This window comes from Passer montanus, unplaced genomic scaffold, assembly GCF_014805655.1.
Source record: "Passer montanus isolate IOZ18808 unplaced genomic scaffold, ASM1480565v1 scaffold8, whole genome shotgun sequence".
NCBI classification, from domain to species: domain Eukaryota; kingdom Metazoa; phylum Chordata; class Aves; order Passeriformes; family Passeridae; genus Passer; species Passer montanus.
Window position 1 is genome coordinate 104,339 of NW_024373256.1, and position 22,238 is coordinate 126,576.

The following is a 22,238-nucleotide window of genomic DNA, read 5'->3' on the forward strand; positions in this document are numbered from 1 at the left end:
CTTAGTTATTGCAAAACAAAAAGTTACAGCCATACAAGATAATAAAGAACAAGGCCTACTGTTTGATTATCTTTAAACAGAGCAATAACAAATTCTGATCAAATCAGAAATCCCTTTAATTCATCAATATCGTGTTAAGAAGCAGAATTACTTTCTAAAGCAAAAATGGTTTCTCATGATTTTGTGAAAAATCATGCATATTTTTTACAAAATGATGGCATTTAAATCATGGTTGATCACCTTGAAAATACTGCTGCTTCCAAGAGGCACACAACTGTAATAGTTCTTCCTGAGGAAAACAGCAGGTCTGCTACTGGATCTTGCAGTCAGGAGGTTAATTTAGGGAATGCCTGTAGGGGTAGTATTTGCTAGACGGGACTAGTCACAATCTTCTTCTGAAGTACAGAAGTTGAGAATGTTTTAAAATGATACATGTTTGAAACTGTCTGCACAGTCACCATTTGTGCCACTTGGGAGGACAGTGTTGGGAGGTGATAGGAGAGCACAAGGAACTTTGTAGGCAGTATTCCTCAGGTAAGGTCACTGATCTTTCTGATGTTTAACATGACTATTGTGATTAGAAAGCTTCAGTAGTTCAGCAGAAATCAAACCTCCTGTGATATCATTGTCACACAAAGTACAGTAGTCACTACCACTGAAAGACACATCTTTTATCCCTAAAGACTCTTGAAGCATAAGAAAGTCACCCTTTCCATGCTGTGAGTGAGAAGGATAATTCCTTCCAATACTAGGGCTCTCAAGGTTGTCTTTAATTATTTCAGAGATTTTTAGGCCAATGGTATCATCAGCATGGCTTGGAGCAAACAATAGTCCCGGCCACGTCTCTATCTCTTCTGCTTTTATGTACCTGCTGGGGACATACTGCTGGCTTGGACCTGAGGCAAAGTTTTCTTCTGCAGTAGCCACATCTGTGCTTCCTGTAGGTTTCCATGGGATTTGGGAAATCAGTTCTTGGGTGTTTAGATCAGAAACTCTGTCTGCACTCACTTTGCTTGAGTTGCTGGCCTCTTCTCTTTCAAGTTGGCTACAAGCCTCATTCAGTCCAACCCAGTCCTAATGAAAGCATCAATAACTTGGGGTCATTTTGTATAGTTATTACAAAATAACTTTTCTTTCTTTATATGGCTTTGGCACAATAACCCAGATGTTTAGTGCAAATCTAATAGGCAAGGTTAAAATAATAGGGTAAAAACCCAGCAGCTAATTTCACAAAATTTTACAAGAATTTTTACACACTAGAATATAATGCAAGCTGCTGGTATTGCTTTGGTTTTGAAAAGGTGCACCTTTTGCATTCAGTCTGAGCTGGGAGCCACTGGAGGAATTCCACTTCTAAGGAGCAAGAGGCTGGACAGAAGCTCTGGTGGTTAGCTAGTATGTGGAAGCAGTAAAATGAGAAACTATAAACTTTCAGGAAGATCAGAACCATGTGTCAGTAACTCTGCTCAGGAGCTAGAATTATTAATCCCTGGAAAAAAAAGTCCTTCTGTCATGAATGGAGGTTCATAAGAAAGAAATGAAATTTATTTCTTACCTTAAAATTCCCGTTGTGCAAACTATAGAGTGGCTGAAAGAAAGCAGCTGGTGTGGGAATGTTAAAGCAGGCGAGACTTTTTGCCCTAAAGTGAGAAAACAACACTCAAAAAAACATTCATAGTTTTTCTGTGTTCTGTCTCCATGATACTGGTTAGATGAACCCCACCCCACTTATGTTAGTAAAATTACACAAGAAGCCCACTCATCATAATTTCTGACTTCTCATGCAATTATTTTTCTGCCACCTGTGCATCCATTTCATGTTTCTAACCTGAAGCACAGTCTCATAAGTTTCTTTGGAATATGTCACAAACTTAATATACTGGTCTATTACTCATTATATACACTGAGCTATTTAAGCTTTTGTGTATCAGCTTACTTGATCTAAACCACTGTTTCTGAAAGTGTTTTAAAGAGTTGTAGTTTCATTACATTTAAACAGAGAAATTCTGCCAAACATCCTGGTCCCTTTATTGGAGTCTATCCTATAAAAATATTTTATCATGTGGACATAATGTATTCTGTTTCTCCAAGAATGATGTGTATATGGAGCATAATAATGTATGTCAAGGTAGAAAAGAAGGAGGTACTTATGCTCTGCCAGCATAAAAAATTGCAGAGGATTGTTGAACCAAGGTTCTAAAACCACTTTTTTTCTCAGTACAACTTGGTCTCAGATGAATCAGAGTCGGTTTATTTTGCCTATATTAGTTTTTACCTAGTGACTCCTGCCAGGAATATCACATGTAGTTAGCATTGAAATCAGTTTAACTGCCTTTATGGGTTACTGTGTACTTGCACTTTTAATTTATCTACATGAAACTTCAAATATTTTCATGTGCTTAAATTTCTTTACCTTTAAGATACCATCATTCTTGGACTTCAGCCAAATTTGGGAGTCCCAAAGGTACTTTGGTCCCCTTAAGGACTGTATAGTGGGTCTTTAACTATCATCAGCTGAGGAACATGTCACATTCCAAGATTGTCAGAAGACCTTTTGGAAATGACTGTGTGCAGCAGAAACAGGAAGGAAAAGGAATAAAACAGCTCTTGATTTACCCTTTTCAGGCCATAAAGATCAAGGGGAACTTATTGAAAATCACATACCTTGAGGAAAGCTTACAGTTCCAGAATACATAGAGTAGAGTGCCAAAACTCAGAGGAATGAATAAGTACTGTATAGTTTTGAGATTCAGAATCTTTTCAGAGACTTTTGGGACATCTAGGAAAAGAATCAGCACAAAAATTTATAATAAAAAGTCTGAAGTCAAGATAGAACCCCAAATAACCAAGGACTACAAATTAAACAGGCAGCTAAAGGTCTTAAGGAAAATAATATGGCTATGAATACTTGAAGAAAGCTAGCTCTGATTTGAAAAGCTTCATTTTTTTTTTTTTGAACACGGACATTAAAAGAAATGAAATGAGATGAAAGCAACATTCTTGTACCTGCTCTTTGAAACACTGTAGTCTGGCTCCACTCACTCCATTGACTGTGGTATGAATTCTCATTTTCAGAAACTTTGCAGCGAACTCTTGCAGCGTAAGCAATGCCACTGCGGAGCTCTGTGGCTTCAATTTCTACATGTGGCAGTGAACTTGGTAGTGTCTTGTTCATTGCAACCTGCCAAATATTACAATGCATTGCTGTTAATGAGATTGGGCAAAAGGATGGTCTTTTATATACTCTTTTTTTTGTTGTTTTTTCCCTTTTCTTTTCCATGTTTTCTTTTCTTAGATGAAAGAAGAGGGCCTGAATGATTATGCAGGGTTCGTAAGAAGAAGAGTTATTGAACTTTAATGTAAAATTTCTCAGCCTTAATATGGGAAACCAGAACGGCCATCTTAAGTCAGCTGGTGGAGCTCAGTGGCAAGGCCATTGTACACAAAGAAAAAGGTAGGATCACTGTATGCCTCATCCAGTTACCTCCCAGGACATGCTGTACTCCTTATACTGCAACTCATATTGGAGAATTTCAGCGAGGTACCAAGGCACATTCCATACATTCCACCATATCTGGCACTTGCTGGCAGTGGCATTGCTCTGGATGTTCAAAGGTGGATCAAGTTTTACTGGAAATAGAGGAGGTGGGGGTTTTTTACAGTGTTTGGGACGCCACAAAAGAAAAATGCATGATATTAGGGTGACTGAAATGGAAGATAAAGCTGGGTCTAAAGAGGGATACTAACACTAGCAGTAGACCAAGTTAGCTTACAGCATCAGAACAGCTACAGATCTGACATAAATGCAATCCAGTAGTCCCTAGGGCTAATCTTGCAAGCAAAGAACCACTCTGAAAATCACATTCTGCCCTTACAACGTATCACAAATACGGACAGGTTTTGAGGATTTCTCCCTGGTACCAGGCCATGGGACCCTCAGATAAAACCCATGACTCCTCATTACATAATTTCTTAGAGAAAAATAAAACAACAAAATTAACAATAATTGAAGCAATCCAATTGCAAATTACCCATGGCACAAAAAACCATGATGCAGCTGCGAAGTATTGTTGGATGGTGCTCCAGAGCCAGCCCCTCTGAAGTCCAGGAAAAGTCAGGATGGAGAGACTCAGCGACTGCATCCTTACTGGTGCAGTTCACACAGTGCACTCTCTGGGGATGGACATTCTTGTTTGTTTTCATTGTTTTCCCTTCCTGTCCTTTGTTAGGCAGCATATCAGACCTATCCTGAAGCTGCTAGACAGAACCTCAGCTCACAGCTGTCCTGGTTCATACTTACTGTGCTTGCGGGGATTGTACTCTGGAAAGGTCATGTATGTCTGATTACATCCAAAGAAGTTTCCTTGGAGAGAGACTCTATAACCATCTGTTTCCAAGATCTGGGTGGCTAAATGAATTGTGCAGTGGTACTGATTCTGCATGTTCTCTGTGGCAGTCAGTTTGCAGCTGGCGTTGTGACCCTTTGACCAGAGGCTAGAAGAATAAAAAGGCTGAAAGTTTCTTTAAGTCCTTTTCAGTTTATGCATATATGGCACCTGAGCACAGCACCACTCTATGGAAGACCATGAACCTCATTAGCGCAGACAGGAAGCAAACCAGCAATCCAAGTGCTGGATGGATGGCAGGGCTGGATAGGAGGACACCTTTATAACCTTACTGCTTAGAGCACCAGATCTCACTGGAGTTGCACATAGCATCCAGTAGCTGTTCCCTGCTCCCTCTGAAAGTGAGAGAGTTGCTATCACTGCAGGAAAGCAGCTGGGTAGGGGGAAGGAGTGGATGGACAGTTGGTTACAAGTGCATAGCATAGAGGTAACAATAAGCTGTACATTAAGTCCTCTTTCACTAGAGACAAACCAGTACTGACGGCAAAATGTGTTAGAAGTTGCTTTTCTTTTTGTGGTTTAGCCATTCATTAGCAATTTTTTCACATTGCATGTGATCCCACAGGAAACTGGGATATCACAGCTTATCAGCTTGCCCATCTTTCCATAGATTTAAAATCCAGTATTAATAAGAGGCTATTTTTTACTTAACCGTAGCAGAATATAAGGCATCTAATGTCAGAGTGGCTTACCCTCATATAATAGCTACTGGTCAAGACAATGTTTCTACATAACCTAAACACATTAAACTCAAGTTATCCTATCAGTTAGCAAACTATTAATCTGATTTCTTTTCTTAGAGGAAAAACTATTCAGACAATATTCTGTTATTCTAATAATCTATTAATCTCTTATTAAAGCTTATAACTGGATTTATATTTATATATTTACTAATATGCATTAAACCATTAGATGTTTAATTTCTATGCAAAAAAGGAAAGAAATTATTAGAAGTTGATTAGACAGCTTTACATATGATGGGCTCTGGAAGTTCCCGGGTCATGGGAACCCAGAGGCCAGGAAGGAAAGGTTCTCTGTTCTGAGAAGCCTGCCAGAATGGTTTGCTGAACAGATGGAGAGCCCACAGCTGACAGGAGATCATGTGCACTTGACTGCTGTGGCCCCTGAGGCTGTGGGACCACAGTAGAGAGCAGCTTCTGAGGTCTGGGGTGGTGGGATGGCAGAGCTAGCTGCTCCACAGGTCTCCTGCTGTGGAGGGAGCAAAGCCCATAGCTGGGCTCCATCTCTGCTTCTCAGTGCTGGGGCTGTCCAAGCCAGAGCTGGGGCTGCCACAGACAGCTCTTGGTGTGCAGCTCTTACTTGGTGAAATGCAGGTGGAAAGGTCCATCACCCATGGGCTTCTCTGTTACCCACATGCAGCTCACAGTAGTCACGTAGTTATTCAGGCAGCTCAGGCTGCCAGAGAGCTCTGCAGAGGAAGGAGACCAGAACTGGATTCATATATCACTGGATGATGCCTTGCTCAGCACACTAAATAAATGCATTACTTGCTAGTACTTCCTTTGCTGACACTGCATCAAGTGTTCCTCATCATGTTCTTATTCTGTTGCAACACACTTCACTGCATGACATGAGTGTAAGATCTTAGAGCAGGGACCTTGGGCAGTGGCTACACTTTTTCTGGTGCCCAGCTTGTCCTGTATGTGCTCAGTCCCCTAGGCCTGGCATTGTCAGCCAGCTGTACTGGCTCCTGGGACAGGGCAGTCGCAAGATCTTGGATTGCATACTGAAGGGTCTGTGAATGAAAAATGAGCACAGGCATGTACCTGTCTTTGTACAGTGGTCATATTCCAGATCTCCTCTTACCTCTCCCTCTTCCTCCACCAAAGAGCAGTGCAGCAGCAATGCACAGCTGGAGCCCCAAATGCCACACAACTCCTCCCATTCCAGATAGTATCTAGAACAGAATAATCGTTAAGAGCAGTTTTGTTGGTATTTCTACCAGCAGGTTGAAGCGTTAGCTGCATTCTTCTGCCAGCCTGACAAAAGCTGATCCTGAATCTGTCAGAGAAGGCACCAACTCAGCTATATAATTTCTTCTATAGGAACTGTTCTTCTCATAGCAGTAAACAGTACTTTGCACTAAAGCACCAACTGCCTGAAAGGAAATCTAAAATTCCTACAATTTTATCAAGGGTGGGAGAAGGTGTGGGTGTTCTATTTTTCTTTCTTCCTGCATTTTTGTCATCTGGTTTGTGACAATTGAAGAGCAGTAGAGAGCCACAGTAGATTGGAACCAATGTTCATGTTACCCCAAATCCTGTTTCTGATCATAGTTAAAACCAGATGCTTAGAGGGAATCATAGCAATAAAGCATTGATGTTCCTCTCTGAGCATTCTCGGCCTCTGGACATTTGCAGCTCAGGGGCCTCCTGGAGCAACGTTATTTCGCGTATTCAGAAAACAGACACAGAGAATAACTGATATGATCCTGGTCAAAGCACTCATTGGGAGATATAGAATACTTAGGGCCTAGTCATTACCCCAATTCACTGAAGCATTGTGCAAGGATGTTTGAAGAGTATCTTCCACAATATGGGACTCTACATCTCTACAAAGTTATAGTGGACTCACTCTCTTTAGCCAAAAATTCAGTTTTCTGAATTTTCTCCCGATGAAGTTTTAATTTAAAATTATATTTTTTCACTAAAAGTTTCTGATTTGATGATTTTATGACAACAGTTAATATGAAGAATATGGACCTGATCTATTTAGCAATGTTTTAAAAAGGTGTTTCCAGTTTGCATTATTTGCTGTTACCTGAACACAGCAAATGAGCCCAGCACCACTGCAAGGAGAGGGCTGCTCCAAAGAGCCTGAAACCCAGAAAACTTGGACTGATTTTGTAGACAGAGACCATTAATCAGTATAAAAAAAAACAGTTTCTTGAAAGTTAAAAAAAATATTGAAAGAACAATGTTTGCACTACTTGACTAGCACAGACACTGAACCGAGCTTTATAACTGGGGTAACAAGAGGTAATGTTCAGTCTCAAAAGAGCTTGGGTTAGTTATTATAAGAAAAAAGGAAAAAAAAGACCAAACAAAACTTGCCAGAGATTATGATCTCTCTTTCAGAAGAAGGTGGGGAGAAGGGAAGGAGTGTCAGGATAGGAGAAAAAATAAGTACAGCATTAGCATAGGACCAAGGGTATATAGCCTGACTATAGAATAATATTGTGATTTCTAATCAACAAAGGATCTGAAGCAGTCTTGAATAGAAGTGTGCAAGAAAAAGCCTGTGCTTAGAAGGGCTGTGATATAGTACTCATTAGGATTGTTTTATGGAAGAGATTAAGCAACCTGATCCATGACCAAGAATATCCTTCCAGTCATGAATTTCACAAAGCTAGACAACAGCATCCAAGTATAACTTCTTGCATGTGATTATGTCTGTCTATAGTTTCCCTTGTCTAAATTAAATTGTAAAATAATTATGATGTTTCTGAAACTGATCAAGAGAAAAGGAGTATTTCTGGCTTTCACTTCACCACCTCTTCAGTTATGGGTTTTTCATAAATATCCTGTTTTGCTGCAGACTTTCTTCAGGGTGGGGGTTGTTGAGAGGAAACATCACCATTAGCTGATTTTAGCCGAGAGGCTGGGAGGTTTGAAGTCGCTAGTGCTTATCATTCAGATCAGGTTTGCTTATGGTCCCTATGATAAATACAGTAATACTGACTAAATATGAAATAGAGAGAGCTGCATTAAGTAGAATTATTCATGTGCTTACAAGAACTTGTTCAGGCACACAAACAAATAAACAAACTTAGGTCAAGATAAGTAAACCAGGACAGAATGTTTCCAGGCAATTGCTACTTATTTGATAAACTCCCCCCACTCCCACACAAGAAGTTCTGTGTTCAGTTCTGCAATGTTTGAAATGCGTTAGACATTTCTGGCTCTCTGACTCTCCTGGAAATAAATACAGCATGTTTAAATGCAAATTTTTGTGTTAGAAGGCATAAACATTAGTCATAATTAGGTCACGGAGCACTGAATTCTGAAAGACTTACCAGAAAATAATTTCAGGAAGTAGCACATAACCAGCTGAATGAGATTCTGCAGTACATTAATACAATTAGAGGAGCTAACATGCAGACTGTGGATACATATCAATACATGTAGCATTTGAAACACAATTAATTTCTTCTGTTGGAATCAACACTTTAAACAAAAAATAGCTGCCAATATGAAAAAGCTTCTGAAAAGGGAGATGTGAATGATTTAGTCCTGAATAACTTTACTCAGAAATTAACAATTACAGACCAAGTAAATCTCTTTAACTTAGCTGAAGGAAAGGCTAAGTAGTCATTTCTCACAAGCCATAAGTATCTTACATGAGAAGATGATTTCAGGTATGAGGAAAGTATTTTCTTCTTTTTTAAATATACAAGAGAAATATGAAAAGAGTCCAGTAGTTGGACACTGAAAGTAGATACAATTATACAGAAATGAAGAATTTTTACAAAGGGGAATTATCTTTATGAAACCTCTTGCCTAAACATATGCAAGACTTGTAGTCTTCCTATTAGCTCAGATGGAAGCCCAGTACTAGCAGTGCAGGTACAATTACAGCTGCTTCTAGCAGTGGAAGACAAATCAGCTTCTTAGCTGGATGTCTTGGGGACCAGACTGCTTGCTGCTTTCTTGTGTTCTAATGTCCAGTTTCTGCAGCACTGCAAAGTTGTGGGTGAAGGCAGAGAAACTGTATGAGAACTAGTGTCAAGAAAGGAGAACTACCTTCACCTGTAGGAAAGAGACAACATTTCTGAGATAATGCCCAGAAATGATACATCAGGTATGCTGCCAGCAGTCTATCAGCACCAGGAGGTGGTAGTGACCTTGATTTCCAAAGTGGTCTCAAGCTGATTGCAATGGTGTTTCCATCCTTTGTGTATGTTTTCAGAGCAGAATTCTGCCTGTTATCTGCTCAAGGAAATTAGACCTTGTATCTGCGCCTTTCCCCTTCCCTCCTGTGGTTCCTCTCTCCACTTCCCAAAAGTAATTTTAAGTAATTTTAACCAGAATTTGTACAATACAGATTTTTCCAAATGATCTCAACTGCTTATTAACAGAAAAACAGATAACTGACTGTTATTGCTAAATCTGTCACCAGAAACTAATATTCTGGGATTTACCCCGGATTTGGGGTCCAGTTGAACACACAATAAAAATATAACGTTTTCTCATAAGAATGTATAAGGTAAAATAAATTATTTGACAGACACCACTGAGAGAGGAAGTAGTGCAAGCAGTTGAAAACATAGTCTCAGCATGTGGGTAGCTTAGATATCATCTAGTTTCAGAAATTCTGCAAAGCAGAGCTTTAGAGGGAGACCTGAAGAATGAGGCTGATGTAACCCAAGAGAATTGTAAGCAGTACTTCCAATGTGTAAGCAGTAGCATGGAGGATGATTAGGAGAAGTAGATTTAATGACCTAGTAGGAGGTAGAAGCTGACATCATAGAGTTAACTTCTAGATAGGGAAGTGAGAGATGACAAGAAGACGCTGTCAGTGACTTTAAAAGTGGGAACAAGAAGCTTGACGAGATAGAGAAAAGAGATAGAAGAAATGCAAAGAACTCAAAGAAATGGACATAAAATAGGATTTTTGTGTCTCTGACTTTTGGATGGCTGCAAGTACAATCAGCTTTACAAAAGCCTGATAAAACATGGAGTATCATATAAGAGCATGAGCAAGGATTTTGCATGGAGATATGTACATAAGATTCTTCAATATGCTTGGGTATCCTTTGATACATATGATATTATATGCCAGCCCACAGAAGACAGCTGGGAGTTCTGGGTTTTATTCCACTTCTGACATCAACTTTTTTATAAGGTATGTTGCTTAATTAATGAATTTTTTTCTTGTTGCAGCTCATTCACATGATCTTGTATGCTCACCTAAATCTTAGAGGAAGTCAGAAGCTTCAGGCTCTGATTTGGCAGTCGCTTCAGACTCTTTCAAAAGGTGTTTTACTTGTTATCACTCCCAGAACAAGATTCTGATGTTCACAAGATACTTGACAAGGTCTAACAATGCATGTTGGCAGCCCAGAAAGCCCATTGTATCCTGGGCTGCATCAAAAGCAGCATGACCAGCAGGTTAAGGGAGAGGATTCTACCTCTCTACTCTGCTTTTGTGAGATCCCCACTTGCAGTACTGTGTCCAGTTCTGGGGTCCTCAACATGAAAACGGCATGGAGTTACTAGAGCAGGTCTAGAGGAGGCTGCAGAGACGATCAGAGAATGGGAGTCCCTCTGCTATGGAGACAGGATAATAGCTGGATTTGTTCAGCTTGAAGAAGAGAAGGCTCCAGGGAGATCTTAGAGTCCCTAAGTACATAAAAGAGCTACAAGAAAGCTGGAGATGGGCATGTAGGGATGAGGCAAGGGGGAATAACTTCCAACCAGTAGAGGCCAGGGTTACGTGGGGTACAGAAATTTTTCCCTGTGAGATCAATGAGACACTAGCACAAGTTGTCCAGAAAAGACATTCCTACCCCATCCCTGAAGGTGTTCCAGCTCAGGTTGGGTGGAGCTTGGAGCAACCTGGTCTGGTGGAAAATGTTGCTGCCCAAGGCAGAGGGTTTGAAGATCCCTTCCAACTGAAGCTATTCCAGAATTCTATGATATGGTGAGTGGTGCACAGTGGGAGGAGACACAGCAGATCTGGACCCTTGAATGCTCAGTTTCCATTCCTTACATCTTAGCAATTAATCATAAATGACCTGCTCTCCCTTGGCCATAATCCCTTCCTTTGCTTAGGTCTCTTCCAGAGGCCTAAGCAACAGGCACTAAAGAAAGATAGGACACTGACTAGCACCTACAAAGTAAAACAGTGTCCGTACCAACAGGTACACTCCTTCATCCACAAAGATTACCCAAAGTGCAGAGTCTCCAGAGCAATCTGTCATGCTAGTGTGTGTAGTAGGAGGGGTACACATTGCAAACTATCATCCCTGCCTATAAGAAAAGGCAGGTCCTTTAAGAAAAATTAGTGATACCTTATCTACCTTCTGAATATCTAGGCCTCTAAGCACACGTCTTGCAGAAATACATTGAATGTGCTCAACAGGCTCACATGAGACTTGTCCTGGGGAATAAGGAAAAAGTAGTTGGATTTTCTTATCTGCATAGATTATCCGAGAGAACCCATATAAAAAGCCTTTTTCTCTCTTAATCTTTGGAGAGCCATTTTCCCAACAATTTGATGCCCAAAACCAGCCACGTACTTTTAGATGTGATATACTTGGATCCCAGAAAGAAAGCTGCTACAAAGGATGACTGCAATAAAGCAATATTCATACATACACACACAAATATATATACACATACATTAAAAAAGTATGTTCACGTCTGCAAAGTCCCAAACACTGAGGACTATTTTTGCTGGATTCCTTTACATTCATCTCTTGCAGTCAGAGAGGAGTACCTTGTTCAAGATGGCCCTTCTTTCAAGCAAAATCCATCAGAATTATTGCAATAGTGGTGTTTTGTGCTCAGCAAACTGTCAGAACAAAAGTACAAAGACACTTCTGTTCTTCAGGCTCCTAGTTCAAGAAACAGTATAGAATTGCACATTTAGATAAAGAAAATATTTTTCAATATTTTGTTCAGTAGATGTCCCCTAACATACATACGGGAATGCATAGAACAAAAATATGGTAAACTGTCTTACCAGCAAAAAAGAAATGTCACTTTTCATCCTGCTTCTGTCCCTTGATAGTTTAAGCTGTGTGGTTTGATGATCAAGCAGTAGCAGCAGTGGCATAATAAAACAGAGCTTACTGTGCCTGATTTTAAAGATTATCTCAAGAACCAATGAAAAACTGCTCTGATTATCAGATTGAGTTAAAGTAGCTATATATGTAATTTCTCAGTTAGTCATGGAGAAACAGGAATTTCTGCTAAAGGGTTAATATTTAAAAGGCCAAGTAATTGCTGAATAGAAAAGTATCTGCTTGCAACTTTTATATAAATAGGTCAACAAAATAACTTTCTAAGTAACCTAAAGCCATTTCGTAGCCGTGTGGGTATGGGGCTAAACTGTTTCCACCCAGGACCTGTGCCCAGCTGTGCTCAGACCCCCGTGGCACCCCTGAGCTGCCCTGTCCTGTACTTCCACAGCCGATTGCTGTGCTGTGCTCAAAGGGCAGCTCTGGAAGCAAAGGCAAACAACCACTGCAGTGCTTCCTTGTCCTGATCCTAGACCATATAAGGAGCAGTTCTTCCCATGCCCAGCAGCAATGATGCAATGGCAGTGTTATAGCCAGGATCCATCAAGTCAGTCCTGTACATGGGTCTAGTGCTAGAGAAGAAAGAGAGAGAAGCAGTCAAAGAACAGACTAACAGTCTGTCAGTATCAGCTTCTGGGGCCAAGAGACAGGGAGGCAGGGGTCATGCAGAAATGGAGATGGACATTTCCAAATTGGTACACCAGAAAGTACCTGCTTTTTGACCCCATTCTTCCTGGGGGAAAAAAAATTCCAAATCAGAACTGCTAGGTCAGGGACATTTGCAGTTTGCTCCTAAGAGGCACTGAAAATCCCCCCCTCAAACCCCTCCACATCCACAGTGACAACTCACTGACCAAAAGCCTATTTGTTATAGCTTGGTTCAAAGGGAAAAACTTCCCTTATTTTAATACCCTTGTGTCACACACTTGTTCATGAAGTCTGACTCCTAGGGTGAGCAGAGATAACTTCCAGCACAGCATGACACCAAACCACCACCATCTATCAGATGTACAACCAAATAGTGTTCCAGTAACAGAAACAGCTCCTTCAGCAGTCCTGGGACCATCAACACAAATGGAACTGGAGCACACAGGACTGAGATGTAAAGGGCCCCAGAAAAACAAGAAGTTTCTCCCTTAAGCAGCCTGGGGTCAGTTACCACAGTGTAGTTTCTGAAGTGAAAAGACCTGTGAGATGAAGCTGCAGAAGACTGTGCTGAGACCATCAGAAATGCTTCTGTCCAGTACACATTTGCATCAACATGATCACAGTGTGATCTCTCACAAGCAGCTCTCATAGGACAGCGTGGGGCAGTCAGCTCATCAGGGCAGAAGAGCTGGGGAGATTCTGTGCTGCCTTGTGGAGGGCATGTGAGGGACCAATAGCAGCAGGGAGCATGCATCAGCACATGAAGACAACACTTCCCATGACTTATCACAGCATATGACAAGAAAAATGGAAAATAAGGAGGGAAGAAACCAAAGAAGCTAATATATCTTAGAGCAGTACCCAGGAAGCCATTGAGCTAGAGTTGTACAGGGGGAGCAATAACAACACGGACAAAACTAAGTCATGTAGGTCCAAAATCAACACAGCAAATACCATAGTGGATCTGAACAATCAAACCAGAGAATGTGGATGCAATGCAGTACTGTCCCAGCACTCACCTATGAAAAAATCAGCTTCTCTTTACTACAGTGCTCTCTCCACTGAGAGAGGAGAGGGAGCTGTGAGGGAGCTCCTGTTTAGGGAGCTGTGAGGTTGCCTATAGTCTCAGGTAAGAGAAGGGGCTGAGGGAAGGGAGTTTATTGGTATCACAGCAACAACAGATTATTACTACACTGGAAACATGCATCATTCAAAGATTCTCTCAAAATATGACCTTCTGGAGCCAAGCAGTCTATGGGTTAGTAGCAGTATGCTTACGTAAGATGAAGGTTTTCACATTCAATTTCAGTATTACTTTTCAGTGACTTTTTAAGACAATTATCCTGAACAAATCAGAGATGTGGAGATGTCAGAGAGAAAAACAGATTCAAGGTTACAGTGCAGTTTCATATTTGACTTTATTAGCTAGCAGAAATTGCTCAAAATTTATGCTACTGACCTGTTAACTGCAGCAGAGCAAGTCCAAGGCAGAAGGGGCAGGCATATCCAGGTAGGACAATGTTTCGATAGTTTTGGCAAAATTCTAAAAGCTGGTCAATTAAAATGCTTGAAAAGTGCAGGGAGAGAGTCTGACTCAATAGAAAAGCCTAGCGGTGAGAGTTTGTTTAGAATGATATATATTTTGAAGTATTTTCATTTGCAGACTCCACCTGGAAAGTCTTTCTGAAACCTGAGTTGTGCTTAGCCTCTAGTACATGCATTTCTGCAATAATTTCATAAGAATTAGTTTTGATCCCCATGGACAAATATGGAGTCCTCTGTAATTAACAGACTACTACAGCTGAATTTAAAGAGCCAAAGGTAGTAGAAGGAAAAGTAACATCACATGTTGTTTGGAAAGGTAGGGAAATTTTAACATAGCAAGCATGTGTGGGTTATGATTCTAAGGTTCCATGTGCAGCCAAACTCTTAATTCAAGTGAGAATACCAGGGAAAATAACTTAAAGTTCTGTACTCTTTATAAGGTTAATGCAAAAAATTTTGCATACCTATAAGGATAATAAAGGATAATTTTCAAAGTACAGTTGTTTTTTTCTGATATTTTTCTACCATCAAAGGAGGGTTGATCTATGATTCTAAAAAAAAACCAAAACCCAACAAAACTCAGAAACAATCACAACACATTTGAGACATTAATAGGATAAGTGGGAATAGAAACAGGCATACTTCTGTGGACCTAACAGGTGTCAGTTTATGCAATATAGCTTACACAAAGTAAACTTTGTTTCTCTTCTGAATTTTGCTAGCAGTTTGCTCCTGGCACACTATGGAAAAGGCTCCACACTCATCCAGTCCCTAGTTGGTCTGTGTTCCACTGATAGGGCTCTCAGAGCGACAGGAGACCCACTGCTTGACGTAGCTCCGTGTAAAGTCTTGCCCCTCCTGCTCAAGAGAGATGGGCCCACAAATGGTCTGACTGTTTTGCCCAAATTCAGAGTCAACTGGACTTCCACAGTCTGAGTCCATAAAGCCACTGTCAATAGTGTCCAAATCTACACAGATCAGAGGATAACTGTCACCAGGCTTTGTATTGTGAGGGAAGAAGTCATAGGAGCCTTCACTGTAGGAAACACTTTCACCATCAGGGGAAGGTAGGGAACCTGGATTTTCCAAATCCCACTGATAAGGCTGCAAGCAAAGGGCTTCTAGGATGCTCCCCACCCCTCCTTCCACTCCCCTTTCTCCTTGCTGGTTGACTGGGACACTTGTGCTCCTCAAGTGGTCTGTGGACACAGAGCCTGAAGCAAGTATTTTGTCCTGTGTACTCAGATCAGCCAAATGCAAGTCACTGGATATTTTTCTGTCTTCCTCATCAAGGTTAACCTTGGGGTAACCAGGTTCTCCAGCACTATCATCTTCCTTGTTGGTATGGTCATGTTCCCTGTACACATGGTTACAGCTGCACTGGCAGTCACAAGATGTAAATTCATCAGCCACAGTCACTGTATCAATTGACAAGTGCCCATATGACTGGTCCTCAGTCCCACCACTACTGTTCACACTGCACCACAGTGACTGGCTACCATGACTTGGGGCAGTCAGGCAAGACACACAGGGCTTGCAAGGCAGATTCTTTCTTAGCTCATGCAGCTCTTCCTGTGGGGGGCTGTTGGAAGGATGCATGGTGTAAACTTCTAGGACTTCTGGAAGGACTATTCCCCATTCAAAGAAATCAAAGGTCATTTTCATATGGGATGCACCAACCCACTTCTGCAGAAAAAGAAACGCAGAGAGAGAGAAGTTAGCATCACAAGGTTTGAGGTTCCACAGAAATAATCAAATTTCTTACACTTTTGGAGGCAAAAATTAAACTCTAAAATCACTGACTCCTCCAATATCATAGGAGGATGCTGTTATTATAAGACATGGGCAACTGCAGGAGAACCAACTGAAGTAATTGAAAATAATTAGTTTCCTCTTAGAGCTTTGCATGGCTTTGCAGTTTTCTCTGACACTCCCGTCAGGATCCCAGGCTTCAGAAATCACATGAACTCAGCTCACACATTGAGACAGCACTTACAGAGAATGAAGAGTATAACAAAGATTTTCATGGCACCGAACATGTACTGGAAAGCTCTGGTTCTTATATCTGGAGACGTTTGGCATTCCTTTGAGATAGATTTGTCCTTCTACTGCCCTAATGAGAATCCCTTGCTCAGGATAGCATGATGGGCTTTTAGTTTGTCATGTACTCCACTCACTTGTGCAGCCCATTTGTACCTTAAAATCTCCATTATGAGCCATGTAAAGAGGTTTGAAAAAGGGAGCAGGGTCTGGGATGCAAGCCATCTTCTTCCACAAGCTGGAAGAGAAAAGAAAAAGGCTTTGGGGTTAAGCACACATTACAAATGCAAAGCAAGGTATGTCCAGATCCATTCAAGCAACGGGAATCACCTGCCCAGCCTTGTGAGTTAGCAAGCAGCTGATGTTCCAAGGATGTCTTGTGCTGCCAGAGCCATCTAATAGCCTTTCCTGTGAACCTCACTAGAGGTGAGACCTCAGCACTTGCACACACACATTCACACGAAGGTAAGAAGTTCCAGTCTTTTCCTTCCTGGAAAAGCACCAAATGCTAGAAATTTTCACTGAGGCTGAGCTGGTTTGTGGTCTGCAGGCCAGAAATCCTCCCTATGCAATTCTTCTGTGGACCTAGGCTGTGCCAGCCCTATTGCTGCACCAGCCCAGCCCTCCTCCATGTCAGCACCCCGTATCTCTTCAAGGGCATAACAAGCCTCTGAGAGGGATAGAGGCCTCCAGCCTTGAGGGACCTATGTCAGCTTTGGAAAGGGGAAGCTGCTCTGGCTACTGTGCTCTATCTGGCAACTGCAGAGCACAGACAAGACCAGGAGAACAGCTCAGAAGGCTGTGTGGCTCTTGCTTCATCCCCATGTGCCACCATCTTGGCCCAGCCATCTGAATGGAAACAGAGTCACAGAGAAAAGCAGGTCACTCGGGGCAGTACATCAGCCAGTGACCATTCTTGGCTGTTCCTCACAGGCTCATGCTGCCCACTCACAGATATACAAGACTCAAGGAGGGCTGCATGTGAACACCCCATCTTTAACAAGATAGAATAAAAGCATTAACTTCTGCCTCCTGAAGTATTCTTACCTCTGCTGTTTGGCCAGAAATGTTGTGATTGAGGCCATGATTGCCACGACAATAGCAAACAGCAACAGCCATTCCATGCCTGCTCTCTGTGTCGCTGCTGGAGAAAGAGACAAGGTCATTCAAGCTCACCTTGTGTTTACACCCTGATCAATAAACAGGAGATGGTGAGGGGAAAAAGGGTTTTTGGAATGCAAAGTGTTGTCAAGCATTGGAATGGACTGCCCAAGGAGATAGCGGAGTCACTATCCTTGGAGGTCAAGAGACTGGACGTCACTCTTAATACTATGGTCTAGTTGATTAAATGACCATCAGTCAAAGGTTGGACCTGATAATCTTGGAGGTCTTTTCCAACCTAAATGATTAATTTCTATCCTAGATTATCTCATTGAGGCTGTCACCTGGGCATCAGTACTCCAGACAGATTTGACTGAGGGTGCTCAGAGATGACTGCATCAATGAAAGGAGCAGTACATCAGCTGCCCTATGACCTGGCTGCACCACAGATAGACAGCCAACATAGTTAGGGCAGGACAGCTCCTTGCCACAAAGACCCCTGGAGTTCTGACTCCTGGTTCGGGACACCTCCACAGATGATCTGTGAGGTGAAAGAGTGCAGCTGATTAGAGAAAGGTGTTGACTAGGTGATGGTTTGGTAGCTGCTCTCCACCTGTGATGAAAAGGAGCACCTTTGAGATCCAGAACTCAGATATCCCTTAGCAAATGGGCCTGGCCATGCTGCCACTGCACCAGGTAAACCCTGTAATACTTCAGTTTGAGCTGCAGAGCAGTGAGAGCAGGGAAGCTCAGCACACACTGCTGGCATCAACCACAGTAATTTTGCACCTGCTCTATTGGAGCAAAGACTCCTTATTTTCACAGCCTCTGTTCCACCATGATGTGCATCAGTGTACTTCTGTATACTGTGAACTCCCTGCAGAGTATTGCAGAGTGGTGGCTACCAAACAAAACATCCATGCCCAGCATGACCCAACATCCCAGTCCAGACACAGAACTCAGTTTTGAGAGCAGGATGCCCCTCCCCTCAGCTGAAGACAACACTAAGACCCAGTAGAGGAGATCTCCCCCATTTCTGAAAGCTCCAAATAGGACTCTGGACATTTGACACTGAAAAGGAAGCTAGAGGCTGCATTTCTGCAAGTAGCATCCAAATGTACAGCCAAGTCCACCAAACACCCTTCTTTTGCAGCACAGTGAGAACGTCAATACTGACAGCCCAGGCTTGGGGTTCACATAACCAGTAAAGAAACTAACCATACCTGTCTTCACTGGACTGCTTAAAATTTGTTCTAATGAATTAGATTTTATTAAATTTCTGAAAGCATTCCCTGACACTGGACTGGAAAGGGCAAAGAGATATGGCAGCATGTACCGGCAGGGCTGGTTTTCAGTGACAGTGGAGAACTCCATTCACTCCAAAAACCACCATAGCCACTGTCTTCACGGGGTCTAGCTCTCACTTGGAACTCGTACTCAGTGTTCGCCTGTAGTTCCCATGGCAGGATCACCAATGTCCGTTTATCTTCGTGAACAGCTTTGGTCTTCTGAGTCTGTAAATTATTAAATACCAAACACTAGAGTGATTGCTCTTACTTTGCTTGCACTGCTGCACAGTGAGGATGCCTGCAAAGTAAGCTCTTCTCCTTTCATGTTATTTCTGCAAGGCCATGCTCTGACTGGTCAGCAGCTGCATGTAGTCCTAGGGGAGCCTGCCAGGCAGGACAGCATGAGAATCAAATGAGTTACCAGCCTTCGTCACAGGATCTAATACTTCTCACACAGCTTCCGCTTCTCAATTAATTTTTGGGTTTGCCTTTTTTTCAGTCCAGTCAAGCAGAGAGACATTTTTTCTAAACCATGAAAACCCTTCTTTCCCACCAGTGCTACCGTCCTAGGTGTGCTGGCCTCCTCTTTTCTGGTACACCCTACTTGACGGTAAACTGACATCTCACTTACCTCCCAGGTGTCAGTTATTCTTTTGTAACGCAGCTGATATTCCAGCTCCTCATTCAAAAAGTAGAAGGAAGAGTTCTGGTAGATAGTTTCCCAAGAAATATTGTAACCCTCTGAGAACAAAGCGGTCAGGTTGAATGGAGGCTGTGGTTTTACTGAAAGACAGGATAGTGTTACCTTTCATTAAGATTACTACAGTTAAGAGATGGCCCGACATGGTATCAGCAATGCAGAGTGAGAAGAGAACAAAGCTGCCCTCGCAGTGGACTAGAGAACATCCACAGCATTCCTGTCCTCAGCCATGCACAGAATCCCACATGTGAGGAATATAATGAAGTCCAGACCACATTTCTCTGAATATATTTTCTGCTTGTCTCTGAATCTCCTCATTGCCTATGGAGAAGGCAAGATAGTACACAGAGATAATAAATTCCCAGGAGATTATGTAAAATGTAGAACACCTTGTTCTTCTCATGACATAAAAGAACTCTGTGTAGTCATGATTATTCACAAGATTGGGGAAATACCCCTCAATGTAACAGAGTCATGAGGAAAAGCTGAGGCTAGGGGACCCTGCATAAACCCACTGCAACTCCACATCCCATCTGCTCAAAAAGCATGCTTTTGTATCCCTGCAGAGAGTGTTCATACGTTGAAAAAGCAGTAATGCAGAACTCCAGCAGTCTGCAGGGCCCATCACTGAGCTGTGATGCCTTTGAATGAGGGCCTTTCGGAGATATACAAAGCACCACTACCCAATCTCTAGTCTGTAAGTGGCAGCCAGGAGGCTTCCTGAAATGTTAAGGCATTTGTCAAAAAGATGACACTTGTCAAGTAAAGTTTCAGAAGAAGCCAAATAGAAAAATCCTTTTCCTACATCTGCATGGTACCCATCTGCCTGGCTAACCACTCCTTTTTTTTCAGTTTGATACACAGCCCAGAACATACCAGCATTCCACCAAGTCAGCTACAGGATTGTATTCACTCTTTGTGCCATGCAGGAGAAATTATTAGGAATTGCTCCAGAAAGGGAAACTGCCACATCCAGTACCTCTGGGACACCTTGTGCCACCCAAAATAAAGCCGTGTTGGTTCAGGTGCTCACTGCAAAAGCCTTTTGGGAGCCTCCAGCTCCTTGGATATTACAAGAGACCTGGAGAAAGACTTTTGACAAGGGCATGTAGTGATAGGACAAGGGGGAATGGATTCATACTGACAGAGAACAGGGTTAGGTGGGATATCAGAGAGATATTCTTGCCTGTGAGGGTGGTGAGGAACTAGCAGAGGTTGCTCAGAAAAGCTGTGGCTGCTCCACCCCTGGAAGTGTCCAAGACCAGGTTGGATGGGGCTTGGAGCAACCTGGTCTGGTGAGAGGTGTCTCTGCCCATGGCAGGGAGTTGAGCTGAAGGATCTTTAAGGTCCCTTCCAACCCAAACCATTTTAAGGTTTCTGTGATTTGTGATATTTGTTATAAAGTAATTCCTCCTGCCCTTTAGAATCCAGCCAAGAACAAGCTCTTGCATAGCCTAGGTATGAGACTGGTCTAAGGTGGATATTTATCACCTACTGCTTCATGAGGAAAAGGAATTTCCACACAAAAAGCATGGACCAAGCCAGCTCAAAGCTCAGCCTCAAGCATAATAGCAATAATAAGAACACAGTGCTTTATGTAGATGAGTGTACAGCAAATGTAGCCCCACACTGCTTGCTCACTCCTTGTCCAGACTATCCTAGCACATAAAGTCAAACAGTATTTATGGAATTCACCATTTTTGTACTTACTGTTGTCTGACAAATAAAAGTCTTTGGAAAGCACGGGCTGCCTATCAGCTACCTCTATAACATCCACCTGGACTTTGGTATCTGCCAGGAGTTCAGTCATATCCACAGTGCACATGTACTGGATGTGACTGGTGTTTCTTGACAATTGCACGAGAGTGCAGGCAGCCACAGTATTTTCTGTATCTTCCCCAGGAACCCTAAAAAAGACAAAACAAAGAGGTCTGCATATATCACATGCTGTAGTTGGATTAATTTGTTGCTGAACCACCAGGCACCAGGAAATTATTAAAATGAAATTATTATATTATTATTAAAATGAAAAATCAACATGTTCAAATAAAAAATTATCTTTGAATGTCAACAGATATTTTTCCCCCTTCTACTTGCTCAGCTTATAATCTCTGAGAGAAATAGGAAAGTGTTTCTGGAAAGGAAAGGTGCTCCTCAGGCCTACACTGCCCAAGACTACATCCACTTCCTTACTGGGGCAGAACAGCAGCAGACTGGACAATCTACATGAGCCCCACCAATGCACAGGGGTGAAATTTCACTTTTAACAGCAACAAAGGGCAAGGTATTCCCACGGCAGCAGAGAAGGCAATGCTAAGGAAGCTGGAGTCAGCATAGCAGTCAGCAGCAAGAAGCACAGTCAGTGGAGACAGGAACCAGGGGTCCTTTGCTAGGGAAGAAGTTAGTTTGTAACTGGAGTGCAAAATACCAAGTAAAAAACAGCATAGTAGCAAAACCAGGATTTCTACCTAGCAAGGAGGACAGAAGGTCGCCACTGTGCTATGGCCATGTAGAAGCTCCTGCTAACTGGACTTTGCTCATCCCACCAAGACATACCATGTAGCAGTGACATTGTATGAACCGGCACCCAGCTCATCTCGCAGGATACAGGACAGGGTCTGTACATAGTCCACAAAACAAGTGAGGTTTTCACAACACATAGCTGTAGGTTTGGAAAGAGAAAACACAATATCAACTTCTGTGACAAATCAACATATGCACTCCTCAGGGTTCCCACTAAATCT

At 42.2% G+C, this 22,238-nt stretch overlaps 2 protein-coding genes across 7 annotated transcripts in view; both read right to left on the bottom strand.

Moving 5' to 3' along the window:
- LOC120513205 (interleukin-9 receptor-like) lies at window positions 1-14,383 on the bottom strand. Of its 2 annotated transcripts, none has more exons than XM_039732372.1 (9): window positions 14,279-14,383; window positions 6,234-6,324; window positions 5,727-5,835; window positions 4,301-4,494; window positions 3,485-3,630; window positions 3,007-3,181; window positions 2,665-2,779; window positions 1,556-1,640; window positions 1-1,074 (listed from the first exon to the last, which is right to left on the bottom strand). In XM_039732372.1, exons 2-9 carry the CDS (start codon window positions 6,310-6,312, stop codon window positions 541-543), a joined length of 1,437 nt encoding a protein of 478 aa, XP_039588306.1. In that variant the 5' UTR covers window positions 6,313-6,324; window positions 14,279-14,383; the 3' UTR covers window positions 1-540. The 2 variants fall into 2 exon arrangements, with proteins under 2 accessions (XP_039588306.1, XP_039588304.1); XM_039732370.1 differs by lacking the exon at window positions 14,279-14,383 and adding an exon at window positions 12,114-14,068.
- The window catches only part of IL21R (interleukin 21 receptor), a 19,140-nt gene continuing 11,114 nt past the window's right edge, over window positions 14,213-22,238 (bottom strand). For 4 of the 5 annotated variants that reach the window (XM_039732367.1, XM_039732368.1, XM_039732366.1 and 1 more), the window contains 7 exons: window positions 22,051-22,156; window positions 21,205-21,401; window positions 19,426-19,577; window positions 18,842-19,019; window positions 17,452-17,548; window positions 16,561-16,642; window positions 14,213-16,050 (listed from right to left, as the gene is read on the bottom strand). In XM_039732367.1, the coding sequence (XP_039588301.1) occupies window positions 15,136-16,050; window positions 16,561-16,642; window positions 17,452-17,548; window positions 18,842-19,019; window positions 19,426-19,577; window positions 21,205-21,401; window positions 22,051-22,156 (1,727 nt within the window). In that variant the 3' untranslated portion in view covers window positions 14,213-15,135. The remainder of the gene's footprint in view (window positions 16,051-16,560; window positions 16,643-17,451; window positions 17,549-18,841; window positions 19,020-19,425; window positions 19,578-21,204; window positions 21,402-22,050; window positions 22,157-22,238) is intronic. The other variant, XM_039732369.1, reaches the window with a different exon arrangement.